This window comes from Heptranchias perlo, chromosome 10, assembly GCF_035084215.1.
Source record: "Heptranchias perlo isolate sHepPer1 chromosome 10, sHepPer1.hap1, whole genome shotgun sequence".
NCBI lineage: Eukaryota > Metazoa > Chordata > Chondrichthyes > Hexanchiformes > Hexanchidae > Heptranchias > Heptranchias perlo.
In genome coordinates, this window is record NC_090334.1 from 32,782,815 (window position 1) to 32,806,541 (window position 23,727).

General features: G+C 42.0%; 1 protein-coding gene across 2 annotated transcripts in view; it reads left to right on the plus strand.

Moving 5' to 3' along the window:
• Positions 1 to 21,989, plus strand: part of arhgap5 (Rho GTPase activating protein 5) — a 126,265-nt gene extending 104,276 nt beyond the window's left edge. For both annotated transcript variants that reach the window (XM_067991428.1, XM_067991427.1), the window contains exons 5-7: positions 817 to 948; positions 6,476 to 6,581; positions 19,942 to 21,989. In XM_067991428.1, coding sequence (XP_067847529.1) covers positions 817 to 948; positions 6,476 to 6,581; positions 19,942 to 20,281 — 578 coding nt within the window. In that variant the 3' untranslated portion in view covers positions 20,282 to 21,989. The remainder of the gene's footprint in view (positions 1 to 816; positions 949 to 6,475; positions 6,582 to 19,941) is intronic.
• Positions 21,990 to 23,727: the final 1,738 nt, after the last annotated feature.

Consider the following 23,727-nt stretch of genomic DNA (forward strand, 5'->3'; position numbering starts at 1 on the left):
CTAGCAAAAATACAGATTTTGTTTTTCCTGATTCCTCTAAATTTATAACATTCACAGTGACAAGTGGGACCTGAATCATTCAGTTTTTTTTGGCTTGCTTCTAGTTCGACGTTATTAAGTACATTAGAAATGCAGAGACTTTAGGTAGCAATATCAGAAGAAATCTGTAAGCACATGTGCTTATAGATTTTTATGCAGAATTCAAGTCCCATGTCCAAGGTTTTCAAATAAGAAAAATTCTCTTCTGATTCAGATTTACAGTTGATAGTTATGTTCATAGCCATGATAGTTAAACCGGGTGATTTTATTGGCCAGTGGGTGATGCCAAATATTTTTGAATAAAACAACTGTACTTTAGACTGCCAAGTAAATAATAAATAAAAGTTTTCATGTGTTTTTTGTTATTCATAACTTGTGATATATTGGTTGGTGAATACATATAATTGGGTATGGGAACATTACATCATTGTCTTCTACCTTTCTTTCTGCCCTCATTGGAGTTTACCAAATTTTTAGCCAGATTTTGTTCAAACTTGCTTATAGAATGTGTTGCTTACATCTTCCTTAAATGTTAGTTTCTCATAAAAAATTCTGAGACATCAGAAACCTTTTATTTACGCTGATTCATTTAAGAGCTTTTCATTGTATTTTAGATTTTGAATGTACAGTAAAACTATATAAAGGTTTTGTTGATTGTGTTGCACTATTAAGAGAAACTTTGCGCATTGTTGTTTACATTTATTTCCCTCGTGAGGCACTTATGTATAATGACAGCAGTCACTTTTAATTATTTCTTACTTCATTCTCATCTTTTAGATCACAACATTGATCTTGTGGCAATGGATGTGACAGTCAATGCAGTGGCAGGAGCTCTTAAGGCTTTCTTTTCTGATCTGCCTGATCCACTTATCCCTTACAATCTCCATTCAGAGATGTTGGAAGCAGCTAGTAAGTAACACATGAGTTGTGATTATTCTTTTAAGTATATTCAGCCTTGTGTTGCTCTTTTGTTTTTTTTAAAGAGTAAATTCATTTTAGTTCACTGTTTTATTCCCTTTAATGAATGAAAAATTAGCATTACTGCATTCTTCAATAATTATATTTGTAAATGCATTAGCTTTAATCTTCGCAGAAGTTGAGTCTTGAACAATAGTATACATCAGTTTGACTCATTGCTCAGAAGGACTTGGCTTTGGACAGATGTGAAAATAGACATTTGTAAATGGATCCTCCCATTTTGCTCAAGTGGTTTGCACTTGTAGCCCATGTGCTCTCCTGTGCTTCATAGACGCAAGTAAAATATATATTAAAGCTATTTCTGACTCGAGGGAATGTGCTTGGCAATGTAGATGTTAATGTCTAAGAATGTAGTCATTATCTGCAGAGATTGTGAAATGATGATCAATTTTAAGATTTTCTTGTCATTTAAAACCTGGAGAGTGCAGATGAAGTGCAAACAAATGGAGAGCGTAAAAGGTGGCATTTGGGTTGCATTTTGCAGTTTGTATCAGGATTTTCCAAATTCAGGAGATTCATCTGTTCTCGGTAGTCAGGGGACTCGGCTCTTGACAGGCATTTTCTTGAGACATGGAGGATATCACAAAAGGATGGGAATTTATTACTGTTGCTTTGTGTCCCAAAACGTTAGTGATTCTGCCTTACCTTTAATCTGGTGCAGCTGAACAAAATCCTAAAGAAGTTGCTTAAAGTAGTCAGTCTGTCCCAGGTCATGCAGGCAGTTTGTTCAGGATTGTTTACTATCTATTTGGAAAGTGCAGGGCATGTCACAGTATGGGACAGTTGTTCAATAATTTGTTTTTTCCCTGTGCTTTTCTATCCATCTACCTGCGCTAATGTGGTGGAGGGGCTGTGTACCATATACCTCTTTTTGAGAGGAGAGATTGCAAGAGGAGTAATTGTTCAGCTACTGTTCAGCACCTCTTCATGATTCACTGAAGATCAGTATTGGTGGAGGTCTGGAAGTGGATCTTAATACTTCCTGAGTTGTTTGGCCTGCTGAGGGAGAGAAGAGCCATGTCGTACTGTTTTTAAAGCAAAAGACATCCTTTCCTCTGCATGCTTGACACAATACGGAAAATATCTGAGATTGAGAATACAAAGGGAAAGTTAAGTGTGCAAAAGGAGTTACCAAAATCAAATACCCCTCTCTGATCTCCTGTCGGGGCCCGGAATGATTATAAACATTTAGGCGTTTAACCTTGTTCAGCAGATTAGTGGATCACAGCTCCTCAAGATGATGCAGAAGGCACTTTCCAGGATGTTTTCTCAACCTTTGAGAAGCTATGATTTCTTGAAAAAGTGAAGTTCCTACCAGGTGTCCCAAGAGCTATAATTCATTGGTGGTAATGATTTTTGGCATCTCGGAATAATTTAAATTCCAATAACCAAGTACTTGATTCCCTTCTAATAAGCAAGTTCTTGATTCCAGGAAAAGACATCCTTGCTGGAAGAGAATTTATTGAGTGAAGAGGTAGCTTTGTGTTTTGGACATAATAGCAGTAGCCATCTTTGTAGTACCAGATGTGCGCATCCTTTTGTAATATCACTTGAGGTCCATTTAATAATCTCCCAAGCACATATCAATTCTTTGTGACCATAGACCCAGTCTCTGTTCTGGGTACAAGAATAAAATGTTCTGCAGGATTTGATTTTATAGCCACTATTTACATCCTTTATTTTCTTTACATACGCTTCCATTTCTGGGTTGAGGGCAGAATGATCAGGAAGGACAATTGGACCCAAGCCAGATGGTAAATTATTAGAGTTGAGGTTGGTGTAGTTGTTTGGACCATTGTGAATTGATCACACATTCAATCCTGACAAGTAAATTATTCATATAAAATGACTGCTCTCCTATTTTCGGAATGGGGTTATCTGAAGTTGAATCTCTTTGAACATTTGAAAACAACATAAAGCCAAATTGGCTCCAGCATTAGAAATTATAGGGCTTAGAAATTACGAAGATTGTAAACAGACAGATTTAAAATAATATTAATAGACTTACGCTGGAGTCGCAATTCATGGTAATCTGACATCCTGTGACTTAAGCATGATGTCCCAGTTGCACTTGCAGAGGCAAGGCCTTATATGTTGGAAGGGAAAATTTGACACCTGTAATATGAAAGCTAAAGGTATTCATCATTTCTGTGATTAGTTTCTGTAGTAGATTCTGGACAGAAACAAGGCTTATGATGCTAAATGGAGTAAGTTTGTTTTTTTTGGTGCTCAGTTCATTCCTTTCATTCAATTAACTGATACCAATTTGGAGTTTCCTAACATTTTCTGAATTTGGGTTTGAAACAAAGCTCATTTAACATACATATGACTATTATTGCAGCATTCTGCAAGCATATGGACAGGCATCTGCTTATTTTGTGATTTCACAGAAAGTTACTGCACGGTAGGAGACCATTCGGCCCATCGTGTCCATGCCGGCCAAAAAAGAGCTATCCAGCTTAATCCCACTTTCCAGCACTTGGTCCATAGCCCTGTAGGTTACGGCACTTCAAGTGCACATCCAAGTACTTTTCAAATGAGTTGAGGGTTTCTGCCTCTACCACCCTTTTAGGCAGTAAGTTCCAGACCCCCGCCACTCTCTGGGTGAAAAAAAAATTCTCCTCAGCTCCTGTCTAATCCTTCTACCGATTACTTTAAATCTATGCCCCCTGGTCACTGACCTCTGCTAGGAGAACGAGGTCCTCCCTATCCACTCTATCTCATCCTGTCATGATTTTATATACCTCAATTAAATCTCCCCTCAGCCTCCTTTGTTCCAAAGAAAGCAAATCCCAACTGTCGTGCTGAAGACTTGTGCTCCAGAACTAGCCGCGCCTCTAGCCAAACTGGTCCAATGCAGCTACAACACTGGCATCTACCCGACAACGTGGAAAATTGCCCAGGCATGTCCTGTTCACAAAAAGCAGGACAAATCCAATCTGGCCAGTTACCAGCCCATCAGTCTACTCTCAATCATCAGCAAAGTGAGGGAAGGTGTCGTCGACAGTGCTATCAAGCGGCACTTACTCACCAATAACCTGCTCACCGATGCTTAGTTTGGGTTCCACCAGGACCTCTCGGCTCCAGACCTCATTACAGCCTTGGTTCAAACATGGACAAAAGAGCTAAATTCCAGAGGTGAGGTGAGAGTGCCCTTGACGTCAAGGCAGTATTTGACCGAGTGTGGCACCAAGGAGCCCTACTAAAATTGAAGTCAATGGGAATCGGGGAAAACTCTCGAGTGGCTGGAGTCATACCGAGCACAAAGGAAGATGATAGTGGTTGTTGGAGGCCAATCATCTCAGCCCCAGGGCATTGCTGCAGAGTTCCTCAGGGCAGTGTCCTTGGCCCAACCATCTTCAGCTGCTTCATCAATGACCTTCTCTCCATCATAAGGTCAGAAATGGGGATGTTCGCTGATGATTGCACGATGTTCAGTTCCATTCGCAACCCCTCAGATAATGAAGCAGTCTGTGCCGCCTGCAGCAAGACCTGGACAACATCCAGGCTTGGGCTGATAAGTGGCAAGTAACATTTGTGCCAGGCAATGACTATCTCCAACAAGAGAGAGTCTAACCACCTCCCCTTGACATTCAACGGCATTACCATCGCTGAATCCCCCACTATCAACATCCTGGGGGTCACCATTGACCAGAAACTTAACTGGACCAGCCACACAAATACTGTGGCTACAAGAGCAGGTCAGAGGCTGGGTATTCTGCAGCGAGTGACTCACCTGACTCCCCAAAGTCTTTCCACCATCTTCAAGGCACAAGTTAGGAGTGTGATGGAATACTCTCCACTTGCCTGGATGAGTGCAGCTCCAACAGCATCCAGGACAAAGCAGCCCGCTTGATTGGCACCCCATCCACCACCCTAAACATTCACTCCCTTCACCACCGGTGCACAGTGGCTGCAGTGTGTACCATCCACAGGATGCACTGCAGCAACTCGCCAAGACTTCTTCGACAGCACCTCCCAAACCCACGACCTCTACCACCTAGAAGGACAAGGGCAGTAAGCACATGGGAACAACACCACCTGCACGTTCCCCTCCAAGTCACACACCATCCCGACTTGGTAATATTTCATCGTCGCTGGGTCAAAATCCTGGAACTCCCTACCTAACAGCACTGTGGGAGGACCTTCACCACATGGACTGCAGTGGTTCAAGAAGGCAGCTCACCACCACCTTCTCGAGGGCAATTAGGGATGGACAATAAATGCTGGGCTTGCCAGCGACGCCCATATCCCATGAACGAATAAAAAAAATGTTTAGTTCCTCCATGTGTCTTGAATTTGTTGCTGCATAAACTACTGTATTAATCCTCTTGAAACTCTTTGCTTCTTTGATTTGAAATTCATAGCATGGAAAGCTACCTTCCTTAATGTCTTCATTTCTCCAAAGAAAGGTGGTGTTTTAAGATTTGTTGTACTTTATCCAGCACTAGGCTAGAACTGCTGTAGATCCCCATTGCAACTCTTGAAAAATATCACTCTTCCATCTTTTTACCCTCTTCTGCATGGTTTGAAGTTTAAGTGGTACTTTGATTGTATAGATGCTAAGCGAGTTACCCCTTTATGTGGATATGACCAGATCTTTCTTCTATCTTTTATGGGATGTAAATGATGGGAAAACCAAACTCCAGACAAATGGTAACTGATTAATATAACAGATTGTGCACTGAGCAAAGCAAAACCCTATTGAAAAATCTTAGGGGCCAATCCAATACATCTTGGGATTAAACTAAAAACGATAATCCTAGAAAATATCTGTAAAGGTAATATTTTGGTTGATCGCTGGATTTGTTTCACCAAAATGTTTATTGGTTAATAAATTCAAAACTAATCTATCGTGTAGCCGATCAGATTTTGAGGTTGGCATTAAGTACCCAAAGGTTCCATCCTTTCCTAAAGTAGTATGTGATTATAATCCTGTTGGTATGTAGAGAATAATTTTTTGAGTAGAAATGAAGTTTTATCCATCTTGTAAAGCCTTTCCTGTTCTTCGAACAAATCATTCTTCATGTACCAGGCACCCTCCAACCAAGCATTCTTTTCTGACCTGTAAATTGGTTGGTTCCAATTCCAGTGATGTCACCTTAATGTTTGCTTCTCTGGGCAGAAAAAGAGCTGAGGATACACCTAGAGGAGTGCACTTATGAGACGTGTGAGAGGGAGAATTACAGAATTTACATGTCGCTGATGTCAGTGTCCTAAAGGTATATTGCCGCTGTGATTTTTCTCCTGTTCGTGCTCAGCATGTAAATTCTTTTGGTATTTGGAGAATGAGTTGTTGGAACAACAAAGATCCAACAAGGCATAAGTGTGTGCAGTGGTAAGACTTTATCTTGGAACCAGTTACTTCCAGTCAAATGGATATTTAAAGTGTTTGCCAAAAGAAATTGGCATTAATGGGCAATGCAGTAAAATAGTTTATCATTTTTTTGTCTTGCAGGACTGACTGAGAGGTCAGAAAAGCTGAATGCTCTTAAGGACTTTTTGAAGAAGTTTCCTGTAGTAAACTATGAGGTTTTCAAATACATTATTACCCACTTAAACAAGTAGGTCAAAAACTTCCTGAAATTGAATCTTATTGTGTTTTTATTAAAGGACATAAGTTTTGAACCTTGGCTGTTAACATTTAAGTCAAAAGCAGATTCTATCACTGAAGGTTGTGTCATCTGTATTACTGATTTAAAATTTGTCTGTATCTTTGGAGTGGGGCATGATTAGAATTGTCACTCACCTATCGTAATCTGAGTATGAATTGATACCAGAAGATATTTGTATGCTTACACATAAATTATTAATCTAGTCAGTGAAAGAAAAAAAATCATAGGGCCCTTTAGGATGTCTGATATAAACTGTGCACCCCTGGCTTTGGTAATTATGAGAAGACGAGTTGGGTCCTGCAGGTAAGTATCGCTCAGTGTTACAGGAAAGAGACTCAAGCCTGGAGGAATTTGTCCTAACAAAAATGCAGTGAGTACTTGTTATTTTTTTCAGATTGGGTTAGCACTTGTGAATTTGGGTGGCTTTTCTCACTTGGCAAGGGTTTATTCGCAATCTCATTGAAGGACACATGGCTGGTATGCCCTATACAACATATAGTAATACGGTGACCTCTCAAGATCCAGAAATACATTCAGTTGCAGCACTAGAAGACATTCAATGGTCTGGATTCAACTCTAGTCCTCGTTATGTCTGTGATTTGCGTCGGAAAAGTTGCCCAATAAGGCTGAATTGAGATGGGCGGGGTGGGGGGGACACTTTTTAAAAAAAGTGTATTCACTGTTGTAATGTAGAAAACGTGGCAGCCAATGTGTGCACAGCAAGCTCCCACAAACAGCAATGAGGAGGTGTCCAGATAATCTGTTTTCGTGATGTTGGTTGAGGGATAAATATTGACCAAGGCACCAGGAGATCTCCCCAGCTCTTTTTCAAATAGTGCCATGGGATCTTTTACGTCCATCAGATGGGGCCTTGGTTTTACGTCTCATCTGAAAGACAGCACCTTCGACAGTGCAGCATTCCCTCAGTACTGCACTGAAGTGTCAGCCGAGATTATGGGCCAGAATGCACCGTGAGCGGCGAACAAATGGCGTCCACACTTGTACTTGAACCTGCCCATATACTGTCCATGAGCTCTTGCGCTGTAAGTTAGAGATCCATACAGTGCTGTGCCTGTACAGGGCATCTGGGAAGTGTGTGAACAGGGCAAGCAACTGTGCATCTCTTTAACCAATCAGATTGAAGAATCATTAATGAGCAGCACAGAGTCTGAACCAGGAAATGTAAGTTAGAATAGTGAATTCAATGTCAAATCAGGTACTGAAAGCGAAATTAAAAAGAGGGAAAGAAAAATTGGATTAAGTGAGAGAGAAAAAAGAGACAAAGTAAAATAAAAAATTATTTAAATTTTTAAAAAGATCTCCAACAACAATTAAGCTGAAGGAATGAACCTCCATGTTGGTAAAAGTTAATTTTCAATGTTCGAGAGGCTGTTTGGCAGTAATTAAGATTTATCACATTGTTAAAAGGGTGCTTAGACTGGAACAGACAAGCCCTAAATTTTTGTAGAGCGTTTAGTCCATATCCACACAAGTACAGGAACTTCACTCCTTTCAATGTATTTGAATGGTGAGTCAGACGGTGAGATGCCATTTTCGCGCAGGTGCTGGAGGGGCAGCGCATCTCAGACAGCAACTTCCGGATTTTCGCGTTTAACTGCGCATGTGCGCTCGCCAGAAGTTGCTGTCTGATTTGTCCATAAATAACTATTGAAGAAAGGAGGGAGAGAGAAAATAGGGAACTGCAGGGCAGTTAGCCTGACATCAGTCGTCGGGAAAATGCTAGAACCATTATTAAGGAAGTGATAACATGGCACTTAGAACATCGTAATATGATTAGGCAGAGTCAACATGGTTTTATGAAAGGGAAATTGTGTTTGACAAATTTATTAGAGTTTTTGAGGATGTAACTAGCAGCATAGATAAAGGGGAACCAGTGGATTTATTATATATGGATTTTCAAAAGGCATTCGATAAGGTGCCACAAAAAAGGTTTTTACCCAAGATAAAGGCTCATGGGGTTGGGGGTAACATATTAGCATGGATAGAGGATTGTTTAACAGACAGAAAACAAGAGAGTAGGGATAAACGGATCATTTTCAGGTTGACAGGCTGTAACTAGTGGGGTGCTGCAAGGATCAGTGCTTGGGCCTCAGCTACTTACAATCTATATTAATGACTTGGATGAAGGGACCGAGTGTGGTGTATCCAAGTTTGCTGATGATACAAAGCTAGGTGGGAAAGTAAGCTGTGAGGAGGACACAGAGTCTGCAAATGGATAAAGACAGGTGAAGTGAGTGGGCAAGAAGGTGGCAGATGGAGTATAATGTGGGGAAATTAGGTCATTCACTTTGGTAGAAAGAAAAGAAAAACAGAATATTTTTTAAATGATGAGAAATTATTAAATGTTGGTGTCCAGAGAAATTTGGGTGTCCTGGTACAAGAAACACAAAGTTAGCATGCAGGTACAGCAAGCAATTAGGAAAGCAAATGGGTACGGTAGCATAGTGGTTATGTTACTGGACTAGTAATCCAGAGGCCTGGACTAATAATCCGGAGTCATGAGTTCAAATCCCGCCACGGCAGCTGGAGAATTTAAATTCAATTAATTAAATTCAATTAATTAAAATAAAAATCTGGAATTAAAATACTAGTATCAGTAATGGTGGCCATGAAACTACTGGATTGACTTAAAAACCCATCTGGTTCACTAATGCCCTTTAGGGAAGGAAACCTGCCGTCCTTACCCGGTCTGGCCTATATGTGACTCCAGACCCACAGCAATGTGGTTGACTCTTAATTGCCCACTCAGTTGTAAAATCTCGCTTAAAAAAAAGTCACAACAAGAATAAAACAGGACGGACCACCCGGCATCAGACCACTAGGCACCGAACACGACACAGGCAAACCAAGCCCAGTCAACCCTGCAAAGTTCTCCTCACTAACATCTGGGGACTTGTGCCAAAATTGGGAGAGCTGTCCCACAAACTTGTCAAGCAACAGCCTGACAGGCATACTCACAGAATCATACCTTTCAGCCAACATCCCAGGCTGTTCCATCACCAGAGGTGGCGGTACAATGGTATACAGTCAGGAGGGAGTGGCCCTGGGAGTCCTCAACATTGACTCTGGACCCCATGAAATCTCATGGCATCAGGTCAAACATGGGCAAGGAAACCTCCTGCTGATTACCACCTACCGTCCTCCCTCAGCTGATGAATCAGTCCTCCTCCATGTTGAGCACCACTTGGAGGAAGCATTGAGGGTAGCAAGGGCACAAAATGTACTCTGGGTGGGGGACTTCAATGTCCATCACCAAGAGTGGCTCAGTAGCACCACTGCTGGCCGAGTCCTGAAGGACATAGCTGCTAGACTGGGCCTGCGGCAGATGGTGAGCGAACCAACACGAGGGAAAAACTTACTTGCCCTCGTCCTCACCAATCTACCTGTCGCAAATGCATCTATCCATGACAGTATTGGTAGGAGTGACCACCGCACAGTCCTCGTGGAGACGAAATCCCGTCTTCGCACTGAGGACACCATCCAACGTGTTGTGTGGCACTACCACCGTGCTAAAGGGGACAGATTCAGAACAGATCTACCAGCTCAAAACTGGGCATCCATGAGGCGCTGTGGGCCATCAGCAGCAGAATTGTATTCTAGCACAATCTGTAACCTCATGGCCCGGCATATTCCTCACTCTACCATTACCAACAAGCCAGGGGATCAACCCAGGTTCAATGAGGAGTGTAGAAGAGCAGCACCAGGCGTACCTAAAAACCTGGTGAAGCTACAACTCAGGACTGTGGAAGCAACATGCTATAGACAGAACTAAGCGATTCCACAACCAACGGATCAGATCAAAGCTCTGCAGTCCTGCCACATCCAGTTGTGAATGGTGGTGAAAAATTAAACAACTAACGGGAGGAGGGTCTGTAAACATCCCCATCCTCAATGATGGCGGAGTGCAAAAGACAAGGCTGAAGCGTTTGCAACCATCTGCAGCCAGGAGTGCCGAGTGGAAGATCCATCTTGGCCTCCTCCCGATATCCCCACCATCACAGAAGTCAGTCTTCAGCCAATTTGATTCACTCCATGTGATATCAAGAAACAGCTCAGTGCACTGGATACAGCAAAGGCTATGGGCCCCGACAACATCCCGACTGTAGTGCTGAAGACTTGTACTCCAGAACTAGCTGCGCCTCTAGCTCAACTGTTCCAGTACAGCTACAACAGTGGCATCTACCCGACAACGTGGAAAATTGCCCAGACATGTCCTGTCCACAAAAAGCAGGACAAATCCAATCCGGCCAATTACCGCCCCATCAGTCTACTCTCAATCATCAACAAAGTGATGGAAGGTCTCGTCAACAGTGCTATCAAGTAGCACTTACTCACCAATAACCTGCTTACCGATGCTCGGTTTGGGTTCCGCCAGGACCACTCGGCCCCAGACCTCATTACAGCCTTGGTCCAAACATGGACAAAAGAGGTGAATTCCAGAGGTGAGGTGAGAGTGACTGCCCTTGACATCAAGGCAGCATTTGACCGAGTGTGGCACCAAGGAGCCCTCGTAAAATTGAAGTCAGTGGGAATCAGGGGGAAAACTCTTGAGTGGCTGGACTCCTACCTAGCACAAAGGAAGATGGTAGTGGTTATTGGAGGCCAATATTCTCAGCCCCAGGGCATTGCTGCAGAGTTCCTCAGGGCAGTGTCCAAGGCCCGACCATCTTCAGCTGCTTCATCAATGACCTTCTCTCCATCATAAGGTCAGAAATGGGGATGTTTGCTGATGATTGCACAGTGTTCAGTTCTATTCGCAGCCCCTCAAATAATGAAGCAGTCCGTGCCCGCATGCAGCAAGAGCTGGACGACATCCAGGCTTGGGCTCATAAGTGGCAAGTAACATTCGCACCAGACAAGTGCCAGGCAATGACCATCTCCAACAAGAGAGAGTCTAACCACCTCCCCATGATATTCAACGGCATTACCATCGCCGAATCCCCCACCATCAACATCCTGGGAGTCACCATTGACCAGAAACTTAACTGGACAATCCATATAAATTCTGTGGCTACAAGAGCAGGTCAGAGGCTGGGTATTCTGCGACGAGTGACTCACCTCCTGACTCCCCAAAGCCTTTCCACCATCTACAAGGCACAAGTAATGGGCAGTGTGATGGAATACTCTCCACTTGCCTGGATGAGTGCAGCTCCAACAACACTCAAGAACCTCGACACCATCCAGGACAAAGTAGAAAGCTTGATTGGCACCCAATCCACCACCCTAAACATTCACTCCCTTCACCACTGGCGCACAGTGGCTGCAGTGTGTACCATCCACAGGATGCACTGCAGCAACTCGCCAAGGCTTCTTCGACAGCACCTCCCAAACCCGCGACCTCTACCACCTAGAAGGACAAGAGCAGCAGGCACATGGGAACAACACCACCTGCACGTTCCCCTCCAAGTCACACACCATCCCGACTTGGAAATATATCGCCGTTCCTTCATCGTCGCTGGGTCAAAATCCTGGAACTCCCTTCCCAACAGCACTGTGGGAGAACCTTCATCACACGGACTGCAGCGGTTCAAGAAGGCGGCTCTCCACCACCTTCTCAAGGGCAATTAGGGATGGGCAATAAATGCCGGCCTCGCCAGCGACGCCCACATCACATGAACGAATATAAAAAAAACGTTGGCCTTTATTACAAGGGGGTTGGAGTATAAGAGTAAGGAAGTCTTACTACAATTGTACAGGGCTTTGGTGAGACCTCACCTAGAGTAATGCATACAGTTTTAGTCTCCTTATCTAAGGAAGGATATACTTGCCTTGGAGGCGGTGCAACAAAGGTTCATTAGATCAATTCCTAGGATGAGAGAGTTGTCCTATGAGGAGAGGTTGAGTAGAATGGGCCTATACTCTCGAGTTCAGAAGAATGAGAGGTGATCTCGTTGAAACATGTAAGATTATGAGGGGGCTTGACAAGGTAGAGGCTGTGAGGTTATTTCCCATGACCTGAGAATCTAGAACTTGGGGGCATAGTCGCAGGATAAGGGGTCGGCCATTTCAGACTGAGATGAGAAGGCATTTCTTCACTCAGGGTTGTGAATCTTGGGAATTTTCTACCCCAGACGGCTGTAGATGCTGAGTCGTTCAGTATATTCAAGCCTGAGATAGAAAGATTTTTGGACTCTCTGGGAATGAAGGGACATGGAGATCCGGCAGGAAAGTGGAGTTGAAGTTGAAGATCAGCCATGATCTGATTAAATGGCGGAGCAGGCTCAAGGGGCCATATGGCCTACTCCTGCTCCTATTTCTTATGTTCTTATGTAACGTTGAGCACTGTTAGCCTAACCATTATTTTCACTTTATATTTTGGGCCACTGTGTCCTCTGGAGTTTCGACTTTCTGACTTAAAGGTGAGAGTGCAACCATTGAACCAAGACTGACGCCTGTAATCACATAGGGGTATGGTAAATGGAATACCAAATCTTAATAATGGCCTCTGCTCAGGTGTTTACTGGCAGTTATGAGTTCTGGAGACATTTATATTGCTTCTCGTTGTTCCTCCTTGAGGCTGATTTTTAACTCATCCTGCCTGGTGGAAACCCGGGGGCAATTAAAATGGAGTCGAGGACTTACTCCATTCCCATCTCGATCTGGCTGACTGCAATTTTAAATTGCAGGCAGCCAGGACACCTACTCAAAGCCGTCAATTCTTTAAATATGCAGATTGGACTCGGGTGCTTTAATCGGAGCCCGATTGCTGTTTTAACTCTAGGCCTGAGGGAGGGCAGTAGTGATGATTTCCCCGCCAGGCCAAAGCTGTCTGGATCCAGGGCCAGAAGAGGGTTAGGTAAGTGCGCATTTAATTTTTGTTTCTGTTTACAGATTTCCTTGTGGGCCGTAAGAAGCAGGAGTGCTCCTTCAGGTCCCACAAAGCAACTTTGGGCCTCTCGAGCCCTGGGCTTCTCCCCCTCCCCTTACACTGATTCTCTCCTTGAACCCTCCAATCCGCGTACCTTGAGCCGGGGGCCATTCCCCCAGGTCCCTGGCAACGACCTCCAAGCCACTCGATTGTAACTGCCATTTTGGACGACAAGCAGCATGCTAATGAGATCTGGCCATTAAACTCTGCCTAGTCTGTGTGCTGGTGCTCCCAGATGTGCTTGCTAGGCTGCATTCCCACCTGGGGGTAAAAATTAACTCTAGATCTAACTCTCAAGCACTCTTTAAATAATTGGAGCTGATTGAGTTCATTTTAATAAGACTTGAGTAAAATAGAGATTTTGCTTTCTTATTTATCAAATTGATAGAAAAGAAATCCCTTGATGTCATCAAAGGTCCAACACCATGATCCTGATCTGTCAAAAAAGTGACACATCTGGAGGTAGTAGTAGAAATCACCATCTTCAAAGTGAAACTGGTTTTCCAGGCATAATGGGCCCGATGTTAGCAGGGCTGCAGGTTCTCGGTGGGGGGGGCATTGGTGAAATTAGTCAGCTCCCCGCGCGATTGTAGCAGACAATCCACTAATTAGATCCACTTACCTGGTCCTCCGGGTTCCCCACTGCTGATCTGCGCGTCGGGCGGACTGCGCATGCGCAGTAAGATCTGTCAGCTGGAGGAGCTCTATTTAAAGGGGCAGTCCTCCACTGACAGATGCTGCAACAAACAGAAAAAAAATCACAGCATGGAGCAGCCCAGGGGGAAGGCTGCTCCCAGTTTAATGATGCCTCACTCCAGGTATCATTAGATGGGGTGAGGAGGACGGGGAGGACAGAGATCTTCCTCCCGGCAGACAGGAGGAAGCGGCCTGCCTCTGCTACCAGGAAGGCCTGGCTCGAGGTGGCAGAGGAGGTCACCAGCACCACCAACATATCGCCTACCTGCATACAGTGCAGGAGGCGCTCCAATGACCTCAGTAGGTCAGCCAAAGTGAGTACACTTACTCTGTCGCCGACACTCCGTCTGCCACATCACCGCCCCCAACCCACATCTCCTTCTGCACTGCCAACACTACTCTGTCACATCACCCCTCACACCCACTCAAACCTCATCCTCATCGTACCTGCACCTACTCACCTCACCAGTACTCATCCCGCCACTACCACTCAACCCAATCCTCATACAATCTCATGGCTCTATCTCGTACACACCCTCTCATGCATCTCTTTCACGGCCAGCCTCACTCACCCTACCACTACCTGTGCTGCAGCCACAGGGCATGCATCACATATGTGCAGTAGGCAGCGTAAGGCAAACGTGTTGTGAGCATGAAGGGGATGCACAAGGGTGTTTGAGGGTTTGTCATGGTTGTTACTTATATTGAATTTCTGACCAACTCACATCACATATTATATTGGCACCACTACTGGCATGTCTTCGCGAATCTTGTCTGGTCTGTGCAATAATGCCCTTTCCTGAGGATCACTATGAAGACCCACAACTGATGCCACCCATTGTGTCACTGCAGAGTGGGTGTAGGTGTATTTGCAGGGCTCTTTTGTGCAGACGGCTGAGAGACGTCGGCGATGACCCCGGTTGCACCCTGGAAGGATGCGGAGGAGAGGTTGTTGAGGGCAGTGGTGACTGGCAGCGACAGGTAAGAAGATGGTGCTCGGGCCAGCCGGGAGCAGCTTGACATGAAGGAGGCTGCAGATGTCCACGACTATATGTCGAGTGACTCTGAGCCTCCGTGTGCACTGCTGCTCAGAGGTCCAGGAAGCTGAGCCTCGGTCTGTGGACCCTGTGGCGAGGGTAGTGCCCTCTGCGACGCATCTCTCTCTGCGGTAGCCCTCCCTCCTGCTGTGCAGGTGGATGTGTCAGCTCCACGTGTCAGAGGTGGATGGCGAGGCTGGTGATGCTGTTCGCCCTCCGAGGAGGTCATGACTGCAGCTACGGCGGCCCCCATCTGGAAGATGTACATCTGAGGGGGTCCGCAAAGTAGGTACATGTCTCTGGATACCGGGGTAAGTGTGCAAGTTGGTAACTTTGATTGTCAGGAGGAGGGTGGTGGAGGCCAAACTTTGTCCCAAATGACAGAGTGGCCTCCTGCAATGAGTGAGGGTCCCCCCCCGCCCCTACCTGTCAAATGGACCTTTGCAGCTGACACAGGCTGATGGCTGCAACACGTCCATTTGAACTGGGAGTGTTTCCCCCAGTGTGGGAAACAGTCCCAGGTTGCTGTAAAATCCCACCCCTCCTCATATAATCCCGTAACCAGGTCAGTTAATGACCTGAAATACCTAAATAAATACTTTCAAGTGGCATCCCACTGGCTTTAATTGCCTGCGGGATTCCCACCAGCGGGGGCTGCGCGCGCACGCCAGCGCGTCAGCGGGGAACCCGGAAGTGCGCGGGTTCGAGGCGGGCTCCGGGATTCTCCGATTTTCGGAGCCCCCCCGCCAGGAACGCACCCGATAGCGGGTACTAAAATGAAGCCGAATGTGACCAGAGCTTCCCCCTTTCAAATAACTGAGAAAGGAACTTTTAAGTGCTTATCTGCCCAGAGGAAATCTCTTAATATGTTTAAATTCATACATGCATTCTGTACTTTCATAGCAAAAACATTTTCCAAACTATCAACCTAATTAATATTAAAACAGGCTGGTAAGAAACCCGCATCAATTGAATAGATAATGATGGATGGTTTGTGCAGCAGAAATTACTTAATCCCTATCTATTATCTCACTGAGCTTCCCCCCCCACCCCCATATTAGGTGTGATATCTGGATTGATTCATCGTCGTGAGTTAGCTGACAGCCTCTGGGAACGTAGAAGAAACACCACAAATTCCTGCAAATACACTGCAAGTGGCCTTACAAATCACTTCAGATACACACTGCCTTTGGATAAAGAAGCAACATCAGAGATGGGAAAGGGTTAGCAACATCCCTATTCCATCCTCATGGATTGACTATCCATAAATCAGTTTTGTGCATGATACATATTGTGCCAACCAATAATATGGCAAAGCATTCCCTTTCTTAACTGGAGGGTGAGGTTGGGTTGGGAAAGGTGGCCGATATTTCATGGACACTTGCATTTCATGGAAATGGGAAATCCAGTGGTTCAAATCTTGATTGTGGTACAAGGCATATGAGCCAGCAACATTTAAAGTAAGCATAATAAAGGGGAAGAACATTGCAATTTGAGCACACTGGCTCCCTAGCAATAAAAGTGGCAGTGCAACCCTACAGGTATGTAAATTTAGAAGAAGAATTGATCCTGATAGGGAGTTCAGTAATTTGTATCCCCAGCTATTTGAACTCCACATTACTATTCTATCTCAAGGGGAACGAGTCTTTAACCCCAGGTGTTAACGGAGGACACTGAGCTATAACCTTTTCCCTAATTAGTTTACTTTCCATGCTGACAGATAATATATTGTTCTTTTACAGTTGGAAGAGCTGGCTGAATTTATGAATTAGAGGAGCATAATGTCTCTGTCTCGATTTTAGGCTCTGAGCCAGGAAATGAGAAGCCTCTCATACCTGGAAGAGCAGGTATTTTTTAAAAAAAAAACCATTTTTTTTCACCACTGTGAGTCCTTCATTGTGCAGATGATTCAACATATAACTTTCACACCACTGCATGCATCTATGAAAAATAGTTCTCTCTCAGTCCATAAAAATGCAGTATTTTTTAAACTCCAGAAACTTAATATTGGATGGAAGCCCCAAGGGGATGATAATATACTCTGGATGCTGTCATCCATAACTCACTCATGATTTTACTGCTATCCTTACTCATTTAAAACATATTGCCCCCCTTTCTGTCAAGTATCTTTCAAACAACTTGCCAGTCATAGCCGTATCTTCACTATAGCAGTTCCTTATTTGCTTGTGGTTTTAATTTCCACTGACAAGATAATGCACAACAATTCTGTACATGGTCTTTCCTTGTCAGTCTGATGTTGCAGGAATCTTCAACTGAAGTGACTCAAACTCTGACTTCAGAGTGGTAATTATCTCCAAATCCCATACTAACAAGACTGTATTCAGGATGAATGGGTTATAGCTTTTGAAAAAAATGAATGAAATTCTACAACAACCAAGTGATGGGAATAAACTAATGACTTGAATAAAAGATTTTGAATAATTTAGAAAGCTAGGGTATAGTTAATGTGTTCAACTCCAATTTCAGTCCTGTTTAATTTTTAAAAATTGTTTTCTTGCATGTCTGCTGTTTTTCCTTCCCAAAAAATGTACATTTATACCTTGTACATGTGTGTAGTTTTCAGCAGTGGTTTATTGGACTCTGGTGGTGCTGCTGCTGGAACTACTTAAAATATTTATATGTACTTTCCCCACTCGATGGATTTATCTATCTAGGCTTCTCTGCTCTGATATGTTATACAAAGCTTATTACTGTGACCAATGGGCTGCATGAGTACAAACTGAGTTCCTGCCTGACCTGAGTGTTTCCAGCATTTTCTGTTTTTATTCCTGATCTCGTGATTTTGAATGGCATTCTATTAGAGTTTGTGTGATTTAGGTTTGGGATAGTCTAAAAAAATAAATTCCAGAAAAAATCTAAAGCAAATGAATAAAAGTTAGTGGTTTCTGGTCCATAGTAAGGAGATGTGAAAATGTTACAGAACAGCACTTTATTTTTGGTTGAGTTGTATGTTTATTGAATTTGTTTTTACATATCACAAGAATATAGATTTTTTTAATATAATGCAATTTAAAGTTTCTGGTATAAAATACCAAAGTAATGGAAGTCATGCAGAATATTTGGAGAATGAACTGCTCGTGTTGGAAGTTGAAAACCAATAAGCGCATGAGACAAGTCTGCTGTTTAAAAACCTGAATGGCTCTTCCTAATTTTCAGTGGGTCGATAAATGTGTGCTGCACCAACCGTACCAATCAGGAAGGTTCTTGGTACCTCCCGCAAAAGACCATTCTTTATGCGAGAGTTGTAGCAGTAAATGTCAGCATTGGGGGCATCACAGTCTAACTTGACCCTGACCTCATTTGACATCCACACGTGCACTTTCCAGCAGGGGTCACCGGACAGTGATCAAGCAGAAAATCCAGGCATCATCATATTTTAAGTTCTCTGCATAGTCTGGTTAACTGAGGCCAGTATAGCAATCACATCATTGCCCTAATTGAGATGTTAATTTCTCACAGACCAGAAATCAAGCCGATTGCTTTGCTTGTCTTCATGGTTCAGTCACATACCATATGATGAATTTACTCCCTGACCATTTTTTTTTTGTTCTTGAAGCTATTAGTCATCAAATCATATGTACGTAGTAGGAGATAACTTTTCTTTCAAATGAACTTTTTAATAACTCAACCTTTTATGCTCATCGAAGTAAGATGAGAGTGCTGGGCACTGGAACATTTTCCAAATGTTTACACCCATTATTTGCATTTAGGATCCCATGTTGAGTACAGTCATTTATTCTGTATGGCAGCTACTACATGTTAGGTGCAAAGTAAAACTTCATTTACATTGCCCCAATAAATATAAATCAAAATAAAATGTATGTTTGTATGATGCGTGCAGATATTCTAAGGTGTAACTTGCTTTCATTTTAGTAGCGGTAGGGGTTGGGGAACAGCACATATGAAATGTTGATCATGCTGCCCAAATACAATGTCAGTGTCCGTAAAGTGTCACCAGCACAGTATGTCATTCCATCTCAAATTTAAATAAATCTACAATGCAGAAATTATTCGGGTGGTCTTTCAGGTACATTTTGCATGGACCAGAGCTGTCTTTGATGATCTTCATTTTACCAGAAGTTAGCCTGTCTTGCTTGATGCTGCAATTCTTTTGTGATTCACTGTACAGTCCTATTTCAATCCAAATCAGAATCAGGTTTGGGTTTGTCTTAAAAATAAATGTCAGAAAAGCTCTAAAGAAATAAATAATAGATATTAAGTTGGTGTGACATAGTAAGAAGTTGTGAACGTGACTGAATAATACTTTATCTTTGGCTGAGCTGTACTTCTGCTCAGATTGTTTTTCTAAAATGTCATAAAGTTCTACAGTATTAGCTGACCAGTTTGAATGTATGATTAATACTTTGTGTTAGAATTTGCAGTGATACACTTTTTGTATTAATAGTTATAAAATCTAAAATTTGCTTATCAAAGCAAATTAATTCTGTCCTTCAAGCTTCTTTGTTGAAAGCTTGCAAACCTTCAATTCTGTGGTTGCTGTGTTTAATCAGTATGGTGGCCAATAGAAAATATTTAGTCATCTGAACCGGAAACAAGCCAGGACAGGAGATCTGAGGCTGAACTTTGTATAATGCCGAATGTTTATATAAAAATATTTTTTAAAAACTGACCTGATATATTTTTCTTGTGTTGCGTTTTGTTGCAGGGTTAGTCAGCAGAGCAAAACAAATCGTATGATAGCAGATAATCTTGCCATTTGTTTCTGGCCTACCTTCCTGAGACCAGATGCCCTTACCAACGCTGCAGTAAATCAGTCTGCAATTGAGACGTTTATTCAGCAATACCAGTTCTTCTTTTACAATGGGGACATTGTAGAAACGTTCATCCCTCCTGGGGTGCCTTGTACAGGTCAGTTGGTAGAACCACTGTTACCACTGCCATCATTGCCATCATTGCCGCCGCCGCCACCACCACCACCACCACCACCACCACCATCTCAACAGTTCCAAGCACAGATGCAGACGGATCAACTTGATATCATATGAGCAAAATAGGAACAGATCTCATTACTGGAAGAACTAAACTGGGTGTCTGACAGTCCTATTGCTAAAGTTTGGAAGACCTAAATAGGTTAAGCATTTGCAAACTATAATAGCAACATTGCTTTAAAATCAATCTCGCATTCCTTTCCTCACTTTCCAAAGGAGACAATTGTAAGTGTGGGTATTAATGGAATTTCTAAAATTACTGTGTACAAAACAAACTGGCTGCAATAAATACATTCCACTTGCTGCATGAAAGAAAAGCAATCTTGACAGTTACTGTGGATTCTTTTGTGGTTGTTTTCTTCACAAACTTTTTGACAGTTGTGAATAATAGAGTTTATGTATACACTAAATTGTACAAAATGAAGTCAAATATATTTCTCAGCCAACAATTTAATGTAAAAGAACTCCATCTGTTACTGGATTTGACCTTTTATTTGTGCTGTTTTGGGAGTCTTCGTGTTTGTGTCCTGACATATTTGTGTGGGTGGGTAGATGGCCATGCTGTCATTATAGCAGCCTCCCAACATTTGCACTGCTTCTGAAAATGTAGTTTTAAGAAAAATTGCCAGGTGCACTGTAAAAGACTTGATGTCGACTGCACCTTCTGTTTACTGGTAATAGAGCTGTGGTAGTTCTCTTTGCTTTGGGGAAGAATCCACTAATTTTAATGACCAACAGCACAACAAGGATCAGTTCAGGAGAAAAAACTGAGCTTAAAATTACCGCAGTTTTATCCTATATGTCTTATTGCATTTGTTTCATTTAAAGGATAACATTTTACAGTATCCTTAATCGTTGGAAAATAATGCATGTGTTTAATTCCTGGTTGGTCTTGTACCTTATCCTAATGCATTTTTAGAAATAATTTTCCTCTTTGGGAAGGAAGGGGAGAATATTGGGTGTATAGAAAAGTCATTTTTCATATGAGATTGTAAATCTTTCCATAATCTTCAATTATATGGCTTTCACATGTTGTGTTTGCAATAAAGATCGTGTATTAAATAGCTATAAGTACTACTTGTTTCTGTTAACTCATTTTAATGTGACCCTAACAAGTAACTTGTTAGGACTTAAATATTGCTAACATAGCAATAAATATTTTGGGTATTGGCAACTACACACAACAGTTTATGTATAATTTTGTAAAGCTTGTATTCATGTTTCTTTCTGTGGTATTTTGTACTAAAATTTATTTAGATTATTCTTTTAGCTTTCATTGTGCAAATTACATGTATGTAGCATCATCTTGTTTTTAAAAACCACATTTTCTTTTCAAATCGGTACCCATTTAGAATGATTCCGCTTTAAGTAGAAGTTTTGTTAATTTGAGTAAGTGCTGTATGTTTTCCTGAAAGTTTATGTAAAATAAATTGGTGAGCTGGATGGTATGTATTCAGTACTTGATGGGGAAGCTGGCTGTATGAATAGCATCAATTCTGCTTCAGTTCATTAACTGTCAGTTAAAATTTGCAGTTATTTGATGATTTTGTCAGAATACTACTTTTCCTTTCAGAGAATTGTTAATCATTTGGTACACGTTCTGCTGCTGGTATATGTTTTATGTAGGTTTGGGTGCTAGCTAACTATGAAAACAACTCATTTGCTCAGTCTTGTTGTTTTGCCTCATTGGAATTGGTATGAAAACTCTTAAGATTTTGACATCATCTACAGTGTATTATAGTAAATAAATGATTTGAGAAGCAAATCTTAAGAGTTTGTACTCCATTTTCCTTAATAAAACTGCTTTTTTCTATGAACTGCAGCACTGCTGAATAAGACATTTTTTGCACTCTTGCAACATTCTTTATAAAGCACTTGTACAATAATACTAAAGAGTTTTGCACAGTGCAGGTGACCAGATCAATTGCCTTCTCAAAAGAAATGAAACTTTTTATTTCTTATTTTTTCTAGATTGGTGGGTCTGTTACTAGGAAAGCTATCTTTATCGTGAATCTCTTGTTTGGTGTTGTCTCAACTTGCTAATTTAGAAGAGCTTGAATCCTGTTTAAACCTGCTGTGCAAACTACTGACCATTATTGTAACCACCACCTATGTGCAGTGCTTAGCGCAAGAGGTATCTGCAGTCAACTATTACAAAAAGCTGAAGTTTAGTTTCAGTTTTAAATGCTTATTTTCAGAATCTAAAAGGTGCGGTATCAAACAGTACAAGGAACTGTTCCTTTTTATTCTATGAGTATGATTGATAATTTCAGTGCCTGCAGGATAAGTTTATTTGTGTGAAATAATGGACAACACAGTTAGTAGTGGTACAGATTAATTTAAAGGAGTGTAAAATTTAAGCAGGACTCACTTTGTGCCCATAGAATAAATTGAGAGTGCCATTCATGCAAAAGAGGGTGATAAGCTCATGACAGCAAATTAATTGGCATAGTATACTGTGTGATGAAGGATCTTCCACTCAGATGATATGTATTCAGTTGAAATATAGAGTTATGTTCTGAACTGAGCACAACTTCATATTTCAAAATTGCTTTTTAGTTATGGAGTTGAATTCCTTGAATTATTTGATGCTGGTGCATATACAGAAACTGAGATTATATTTCAGAAAAATGAAATATTTGACATGGTACTAAAACATTGACTGATTCATTAAAAAAAATCTATAGGGCAACTGTTCCACTGGAAAACCATTCATGCTGACTGATTTAAGTGGGGGTTGGGTGGATGGAAAAGGGAACCCTGAGAGATGAGTCATCAGCAGTTAGGAGAATATCGTGGAAAGATGTGGTTAGGGAAATAAAGGAATGTGGGGGAATTTACTGTAATTTAGTGTGATTAGGATCAGCTGCTATTCTAGTGCATTACACATGAAAAGAGAAACACCAAAAGGATTTTTTTCCCCATTTAATGATCACAACAGTATTCCCTCTACCATAGTTTTGAATGCTGATATGAAAAATATGGCATTTACATTTTTTCATGTATAGTTCTCAAAAAATTCATGCATTTAAATAATAAAGCAGTATTTGGCTGTTCACCACTTCATGGTACAGATGAATCCCTTTTACCTCACTTACATATTCTCTATCTCCACTCTTGGTGTTCTCTGTCACTGTCTAGCCCAGTCAGAGTTAAGAGAAACAGATCAAGGTGCATGCTGACTGGTGGAATCTTGGACTCCTCAACAGCAGTACATTTTCTATTTTTGTTGTTGCTACAATTAAACAATACTTCTATCAGAGAAGAGTAAATACCTTTACTTTTATATAATTATGGAAGATTGCTGTGAGTACAGGCTTCTATCTCAAATCTTCTGCTACTAAACTCAATGGGTCTTTATTTCTATGTTTGCTTTAAAAATTATTTTTTTCCTCTTTGTTAGCCATAATCCTTTTCACAGTTGAAGAAAGTAATTAGTATTGTAAAAAAATTAACATGTTTGGGGACTGGGCAGTGCAATAGGTTAGTGCATTGTCCTTTTG